The sequence below is a fragment of the Hyalella azteca genome, unplaced genomic scaffold (genome assembly GCF_000764305.2).
Source record: "Hyalella azteca isolate HAZT.00-mixed unplaced genomic scaffold, Hazt_2.0.2 contig3902, whole genome shotgun sequence".
In the NCBI taxonomy this organism is placed as follows: domain Eukaryota; kingdom Metazoa; phylum Arthropoda; class Malacostraca; order Amphipoda; family Hyalellidae; genus Hyalella; species Hyalella azteca.
The window spans coordinates 31,132-40,061 of NW_025934131.1; the positions used below are offsets into that span (position 1 = coordinate 31,132).

General features: G+C 37.4%; 1 protein-coding gene across 1 annotated transcript; it reads right to left on the minus strand.

The window, feature by feature from the left end:
* LOC108676872 lies at positions 1 to 5,517 on the minus strand. The gene is made up of 7 exons (XM_018165025.2): positions 5,265 to 5,517; positions 4,010 to 4,124; positions 3,347 to 3,440; positions 3,035 to 3,138; positions 1,444 to 1,567; positions 855 to 923; positions 1 to 141 (listed from the first exon to the last, which is right to left on the minus strand). The coding sequence occupies exons 1-7, from the start codon at positions 5,326 to 5,328 to the stop codon at positions 70 to 72; spliced, it is 642 nt and encodes a 213-aa protein (XP_018020514.1). The 5' UTR covers positions 5,329 to 5,517; the 3' UTR covers positions 1 to 69.
* Positions 5,518 to 8,930: the final 3,413 nt, after the last annotated feature.

Below are 8,930 nucleotides of genomic sequence, written 5' to 3' on the forward strand. Positions count from 1 at the left end.
TTTTTGCACAATTCTAACAACAAGCGATAAGATTTATAATTTATTTGAAATAGCGATGGTAGAGGATCTTCAGGTTGAGCACAACTGGTTGTTGATGGCATCTTCTATTTCTGGCCCCTTTTTGTTGATGTTCTTTTGTAACTGAAATCAACGAATTTTTAATTAAATTATACTGGTAGATAGTACTGATGTTTTATGTATTATTTAAATTCAGCTATTTGTGTTCAATGACGAGACGATTTGCATGCTCAATGTAAAAATTTTTTTTCTGATTGATTGTTTTGCTAATCCTTGAAAATGGAAAATGGAACGTATTATAAAGACGAAAAAATATGTTATGCGATGAAAAATGATGGAAAGGAAGATTTTCAACTAGCATGCAGACCTGTTCATGTTCATGCATATTAAATCAGCAGAAATAATTTAGAATTGGTCATTCCTTATTTTGCTTCCTATACATTAACAAAGCAACATCCGTATCAGATCACGAACTATATGATGGCTCGATGAGAATAGTTAATGCCATAATAATTAAATTTGATTATAAATAAGTATCATTTAAAGTTAGCAACATCCTCTTTTAGAGAGTGAGAGATGTACTGTGAAAGATAATCATTACTGAGAAGTGAGAACATCGGAGATGGTTGCTAAATCTGGGTCTGGCTGACGTGTTACATAATTTCAAAATTTATTTTCCCTCAACAAGTAATTATTTTTAAAAATAAATTATTAATTATTATAGTAATTATTCTTAAATAAAAAAAATAAAAGTATATACATTAAGTTATTGCAGGAGGATGATATTTCGGAAGACAGTTCAGAGAGCGACATAAAATCAGCATTAAATCACTTACTTCTTCCAGGATGAACGGGCCTGCCTTGTCCATGTTGCTATTTACTTGTTCCATTCCTTCAAAGTTCCCCTGAAGAAATTTATAATAAGGTGAGAAAATTTTAGATTTAATAAGTTTTTCATAATTTTTATGAAAGAATGTTCATGTAATGGTAAACGAATTGATAGACAGTGAGATTTATATTATATATGCAGGATAGGCATACTTTGTTATAATATGTTATAATACACGAGCTTTTATCTTGTTGATTGCTGGCATATCGCATGTCACGGCATGTGTCTATATATCCTCCTAAAATGACACCTAAGTTTATTACAAAACGTTTGAGAAATAACTGTTGAACTGTAGCTGACCAAAATTTTCGATGCAGCATTACCAGTAACGTACAGTGTTTGGTAATTGCTATGATATTTGATATCACTTTGTATATCGGCAAGGTTTGAAGATGACTTACTCTACATTTAACCCAGATACGGTGAACTATCGTCTGACATTACTAATGTGTGTGAGTCACAGTGACACAGGATGCGATGAACAATATTGATAGTGAAGCATTACCTGACATCACTAATGTATTTAAGTGACTGACCGTGATGCTGGAGGCGGAGAGGTTGATGTTGAAGGAGTTGTAACGCAGACACACTCTCAGAGGATCAGACGAGAACTCTTCTGTCTCAAACGTCACGTCCAGCACCAAATCCGCGAACGTCAAACTGCATGACATAAACATAATTCTTAATACAAAGTATTCAAAACTAGACAAATTTAATTTTATTTTAGTTATATCAATTATAATATAGTTGTTAGTTTACGACTCGTTTGGCCACATGTAAATGTAGATATACTCGTAGATAGGCTATAAGGAGATGATCACATGTATCTAATTAACTAATTTACATGCTGTCCATGGCAAAAACAGCAGTTAAAATTATTTGCGCTTCAAATAATGATGATATAATCTGAAAAACGCCTCTCAATTTAATTGTTTAATTGATAAAATAAACACGATTCACTAGTGCAAACAAGTTTCGAGCGCGACGTGACTGAGATTAATTTGTTGTGAGCGGCTGAAAGAATACAATGATATGATCTTTGTTATAAATAGCAATAAAATATATGTATATTTGTAAACATAAGTTAAATTTCGAGAATGCTGAAAAGAAAAGTAATAGGCTGGACATTCGGACCGGAAAAATGGTCTCGAAAAAGTTTGGTGGCAATTTTCCCGCACGCGCATTAAAAAAACACGAGATACACGATCCTTCATCGCATCGTGCCTGGTCACCTCGAACCTTGCGCTTTGCGAGTATTTTTTTCTTCAACGATGTAAATAAATAATAAATGTGAACATTGTCATTGATCACACATTGATCAGTTTGCATATTAAATGATAGAACGTAAATATTACATGAAATAGATGTTTTAATTTTCATGGTTTTAATGAGATTTACAGATTTAATGTTGTAGCATCTGAGCTATTTGTACCACATAAGAAATAAGTTGAGAACTCCGAATGTTGCGCTTCTCAATATGCGCTCGCCAAAACCGTTACTTACGCAGGCTTATAAAAAAAGTCTGTGATTTGAGCAAACTTTTACGTATTAGAATTTTTCAGACTGAACCGAATGCGAAAACATGACAGGGATATAACAACTTATTTTATGTTATATAGGATGAAGATTTTGTGCATGTATGGGGCAATGCATATTAGGCAATTCTTTTCGTCTCATCCAAATTTTTGCGAATTAAAACTAATTCCTTAACCGCTAAAGTCTAAGTTTTATTTATTAGTAATGTAGAATTGGTTATTACTGTCTATATTTGGAACAAATTTTGAAACGCAAATGAACAAACTCTATGCAGTCTAGTTTACCGCTCAGTTCCATATACAGGATCGACGTAGCGTTGTAAACTCCATCGTAAGCGTTGTAAAGTCTACACGATGCCTTATAATGTACTGCAAGCAGTGTAACAGTAATTCAAATAATGACTAGTTGTATAAATAACATCATGTACAATTAGTAGTAAAACTTCATTGAATACTTATGAAGGCGGTAAATTGACGTCATCTCTCAAATTACGATTACCTATAAAAATACAACGCTCAAAACACTCTTTTTAAAATTCAAGGGCCCTGGCTAGGTCAGATTTTTCTTCAGTATGAGTTATTGTAAGCTTACTTGGCAGCTCCAGAGCCTTGCACCGGACTGCCGAAGAAGGAACCTGTCATGTTATAACGCTTGGCTGTGATCACAACTGAGCTCATACCGATCGACAGCTTCAACTGAAAGTAGAGAAGATATTGAAAATAATTTATTTGCTTGCGAATTTGCTTTGATCAGTGGAATGGAATAATATGAAATTTCATTAACTAATGCAAAGGTCAATAGAATCTTTTCATACAACATAAGTAAATCGTGATTGGAAAATCATTCAATATGGCTGAATTAATTGAAAAATCTGTTAGATTGTAAATTTTAAATTTCCTTTACCTTGTTCGAAATGAATGGCAGCGGTGGCTCGAATAGAGTGACCTGTACGGCGCTGAAGCCTCTGCATTGTCCTTCATACAACACCAACTGAACGCTAGAAAAATAAAAAGCTATTTTCGATGCTGCTGGGATTTTTACAGAACCTAAATCTAATATACACTGAATTTGACCAGCACTCGAGAGGACCGTGATGCCATCAACTGTGACAATCTTCAAGAAATACTAGAGAAAATTAAGCATAACGCAATATCATTTATAATATTAAATTTTGTTCGTAGAACCACTTATAGATACTATGTAGTTCAGTCCAGAGCTTTGATTAAATTGGTAAATAAATTAACGCATTTCTTAATAAGCAGCTTGAATTTTTCAATTACGCTGGAATAACTGAGCTGATAATAAAATGTCTTCTAAATTACAGGCGAACGTCATTAATTCACGCCAAACAATTCGGTGCGCCCAGTACCGAATTAAATTTTATTATCATAAAATTTCTCAATGCTGTACTTCTTTAAGGGATGAATGAGGGTTGTTAGCATTGTTGCGTTTCAAGCGACTCATATCTGCTCAATTAGACAAGCCTTTTACTGAAGTTTTTGCTATAACACGCCATTGAATTATCTATACAAATTAGTGATCGACTTCCACATTTCTAACACTTACTCAATTAATTTTTCATTGCTCATTGCGAGCTGCGCCTCCTGCAAGGTTGCGGGATCAAGAGGCGACAAGAACTGGATGAGAAGCTGCGTCAGTTCCCCCTCGAAAATTCGGGTCTCTAAAAAAAAGAAGGATAACTTGAACTCACCAAGAATACAAGCAGGCAAATTTTGTAAACGTTTCTGTACCTACACTGATCCGGGTAGGCTTGAGGCGGTAAAATGAGCTTTTGATTATCATTTATGAATGTTCAATTTTGAAAGAGAAAGACAATTATAAAATATGAATATAATTTTACTAGATAATTATAATGTTGACAGTCTCCAGCCAAAAAAAAACATTTCAATAGACTTAAAAAAATAAATCAATATCGAGAGTGCTCCAGAAATCTTAGGCTTCTGAAACAATACGAAGGTAATTTGGAAGACAACTTAAAACACGATAATAAAATATTCATGGCATTTTATTTTATCTTTTTTTGGTGAAAAAAGAGACCTTTAGGTTATTTGTGAGATGCTTTAAACTTCTTAATTTGAAAATTGATAATCGTTTCATTGGGGATGAGTGGTGAGACAATTTTCAATTATATGGACAAAAAAACAACAATAATAAGATATGCATCGGAAATAAATTTCACTCAACGGAAATTTTTCACTTTTTATCCATTACGAATTGGGTCATTTCACTCCTTTGTAATCTAAGCTAGACCACACATTGCCTCTTTAGCTTCAATTAAACTAAAAAATTTACCTACGGTGACGGAAGGCAGACATCTTGATTTACCGTTCTAAAATATACGCTTTTCTCTTACACTGCTACGCAGACGTCAGGGGTGAAGTGACCTTAATTACCTGTATAATAATAAAGTGTATATTGTAGGGTAACATGGGGCAGCGAGCCCACTGCGGGTCATGGGCCCATAGCGGGTTTCTCGCTAAGTATGGCAGATATTGGTCCGTGTTCTCTACCGCCGGTCGACAGTTTCACTGGGATGAAGTGTACGGATTTACGTTTTGCTAAATATTTGCGTTATTAAGTTCTTTGCGAATAACTGTTTTAGTCCAGACTTTTTACAAAATAGTGTTTCATTAAAAATCGAATAACTCTATAGGCGTCTAATTCACATCATACATTCCTCATTAGTTGCACCTTTAAACAAAACAAAGAACCACCACATAGCAATTAAAACTTCATCAAAAATTTAGTTTAAAAAAAGTGGGGGGCGCGCTGCCCCACGTTGCCCTACCTGATTTCTTACCTGGTAAGCTCATGGGCTCAGCGACACCCAGTAACAGCAGTCCTAGAAATAAATATGACTCCATTCTGACTCTTTTTTCGTATAAGATTAATTCGAAATGAAGTCAGATTAAGTAGCAGTTTCTATTGTTTCGTTAGTCCTAGCAATAGTCCGGAAAGTTTTTCTTTGCGCAATTAAACTTGTAAACACTCAATTATTTCTTCTTCTTGATTGTTAGAAATCCTATGAAGTGTGGAGCAGTAAGAACCCGACGCTAGCTAACTACCGATGAATGCAGGCGAAGATTTCATGAATTTATAGTGTTACACTGCACAGCCTAGGAGAGTTTCCCACTCTGATAACGTTATCCCACCGGCTGTTCTATCTCCAACACTCTCGTGCTAAGACGCCAATGCCACAGAAAGGCGCCAATGCACGTCTTGTTTCACAGACCCTTGAAGTCTCGGTTGAGTTTTACTTTACTGACAGCACGAAGAAAATGCCGTCAAATAATAAATATTTTCATTTATACAATCAATTACAAGGACAGAATAGGGGTTGTAATTCGTTACTTTCATTGATCACACACAATATCATGTAAGAGTTCTTGTCGTCATTCATTTATCATCCATGAAGAAAGCCTTTCCGCATATCATTCCAGTGTAGCCAACACGTTAAATGTAAACGGAGCAATAGGCTACATCACATGTTGTTTTTGGTCATCTCCCACTGGAAGCTGTAGTCACATGTTCCATGACGACCTCTACCACTGGACGCTGTAGTCTCGTGTTCCATGACGACCTGTCCCACTGAACGCTGTAGTCTCGTGTTCCATGACGACCTGTCTCACTGGAAGCTGTAGACTCGTGTTCCATGACGACCTGTCCCACTGGAAGCTGTAGACTCGTGTTCCATGACGACCTGTCCCACTGGAAGCTGTAGTCTCATGTTTCATGACGACCTGTCTCACTGGAAGCTGTAGTCTCATGTTCCATGACGACCTGTCTCACTGGAAGCTGTAGACTCGTGTTCCATGACGACCTGTCCCACTGGAAGCTGTAGTCTCATGTTCCATGACGACCTGTCTCACTGGAAGCTGTAGTCTCGTGTTCCATGACGACCTCTACCACTGGACGCTTTAGCCACATTTTTTTCTGACACCCTCGCCAACTGGATGCTTTATGCTACAACATACCGCATTTCAGGGACAAATTTCGTGCCAGGTTAGTCTTGGCACAAAATTGTTCTTTGCTCACACAAGCGAGTCATCATCCTCTCGGAGTTTAGCGATAATTATACGGATGAGTTAAGCAATTTAGAATGCGTCGCACATGGACTCACTCTCACTTGGAACCCTCAAAATCAGAAGTTCAACATAAATACTGCAACAGGTGATCTTCTATTGAAATTAATTGCTCAAATGTTACAGCTACATAAATGTTGATGCATCCCTTTAAAATCCACCCGTGTACTATACCACCACCAACCTGTAACCACCAGCTTAGCATATATGCACAATATCTGTACTACACGACAGGTGACCTGCTGAGCGCCCAGCGCACCGAGTTTGATGCACAAAATAGACGATTTACAATTGCACCATCTTAATAGAACAGCGTCAATAATATTGCCCACTTTTCGAGCCTGGTCGTCCAATAATGATAATAAAAGGACGCTTGCGTAGTTCGTACCATCCACGAGTATTATAATATTTATTTAGGATAATAAAACTTTAAGGATTCTGTCAACAAACTGCTTTTTATTACAAAAAAAACATTTCCGATAGAAAATGATGATAAGAAAATATATAGCGAATTCAGGTATACTTACATTTGTTGAAGCGAAAACAATTACAACGACACTGCTTTTGAGTACTTCTTCGATTATTTCTTAGGAAAAAAAAAAGAATTCGGAGTCGACCGGCATTTTTAAAATCGATGCTTCTCCTGGAATGGATTAACGCAGAATTTCATGTTGTTACCACTGCAACAGAGAGCTTCGACTCAGAAGTATTCTAATTATTATTTACCTCAGATGTATTTTTATAAGTGAATAGTGTAAATAATTATACTATCTTCTCTATAGATTAGTAACTATCAGTCTGGCTACTAAAACTACAGGTAATCAGACAGATGAGATTGGTAACGTTATATCGGCTAAGTGCTCCACATCCCAGTTCGTCAAATTGCCAGGCGACGACCACGATATACAACACACTTGGTTTACGGGGCCTGATAAACATGTTGTGCCTTCCCATAGTAATTACAACATTTTCTGATATTTAGTACGAGCTTCTTATGATCGAATATTTGCACGAATGCATTCATCAGGCGAGCGATAAGACGGAGCCAAGCACGGCGCCAAGCAACAGATGGTGCATGGGATTTTGCGCGTGCGCACCAGTTGAACAACAAGAATCAATTAGTTCATAAACTGAAGAATCGATAGATTGATCGACTGGATAATCGATAGGCTGATCGACTGGAAAATCGATAGATTGATCGACTGGAGAATCGATAGGCTGATCGACTGGAGAATCGATAGGTTGATCGGCTGGAGAATCGATAGGTTGAACGACTGGAGAATCGATAGGCTGATCGACTGGAGAATCGATAGATTGATCGACTGGAGAATCGATAGGCTGATCGACTGGATAATCGATAGGTTGATCGACTGGATAATCGATAGGCTGATCGACTGGAAAATCGATAGGCTGATCGACTGGAGAATCGATAGATTGATCGACTGGATAATCGATAGGTTGATCGACTGGAGAATCGATAGATTGCCCGACTGGAGAATCGATAGGCTGATCGACTGGAGAATCAATAGATTGATTGACTGGAGAATCGATAGGTTGATCGACTGGAGAATCGATAGATTGATCGACTGGAGAATCGATAGATTGCCCGACTGGAGAATCGATAGGCTGATCGACTGGAGAATCGATAGATTGCCCGACTGGAGAATCGATAGGCTGATCGACTGGGGAATCGATAGATTGCCCGACTGGAGAATCGATAGGCTGATCGACTGGAGAATCAATAGATTGATTGACTGGAGAATCGATAGGTTAATCGACTGGAGAATCGATAGGTTGATCAACTGGAGAATCGATATATTGATCGACTGGAGAATCGATAGGCTGATCGACTGGAGAATCGATAGGCTGATCGACTGGAGAATCGAAAGGTTGATCGACTGGAGAATCGATAGGTTGATCAACTGAAGAATCGATAGGCTGATCGACTGGAGAATCGATAGGTTAATCGACTGGAGAATCGATAGGCTGATCGACTGGAGAATCGATAGGTTGATCGGCTGGAGAATCGATATGTTGATCGACTGAAGGATAGATAGGCTGATCGACTGGAGAATCGATAGGCTGATCGACTGGATAATCGATAGGTTGATCGACTGGAGAATCGATATGTTGATCGACTGAAGGATAGATAGGTTGATCTACGGGGGAATCGATAGGTTAATCGACGGCAGAATCAATAGGTTGATCGACCGGATAATCGATAGGTTGATATACTGGAGAATCGATAGGTTGATCGACTGGAGAATCGATAGTTTGATCAACTTAAATGCGAAAGTTGGGTCATTTTATATATGTACTACAGTTTAATTACCGGAAGAACCGACAGTTTAATGAAAGGAAGAAATACAGTTGATCAACTTAAA

Bases quoted from the DNA above. Each gene is read 5' to 3' on its own strand.
- LOC108676872 (XM_018165025.2), bottom strand. From the start codon at position 5,328: ATGGAGTCATATTTATTTCTAGGACTGCTGTTACTGGGTGTCGCTGAG. The intron at 4,125-5,264 runs GTAAGAAATCAG...TCTTTTTTTTAG, and splicing joins TGAGCCCATGAGCTTACCAG to AGACCCGAATTTTCGAGGGG. The intron at 3,441-4,009 runs GTAAGTGTTAGA...TTATTTTTCTAG, and splicing joins AGCAATGAAAAATTAATTGA to CGTTCAGTTGGTGTTGTATG.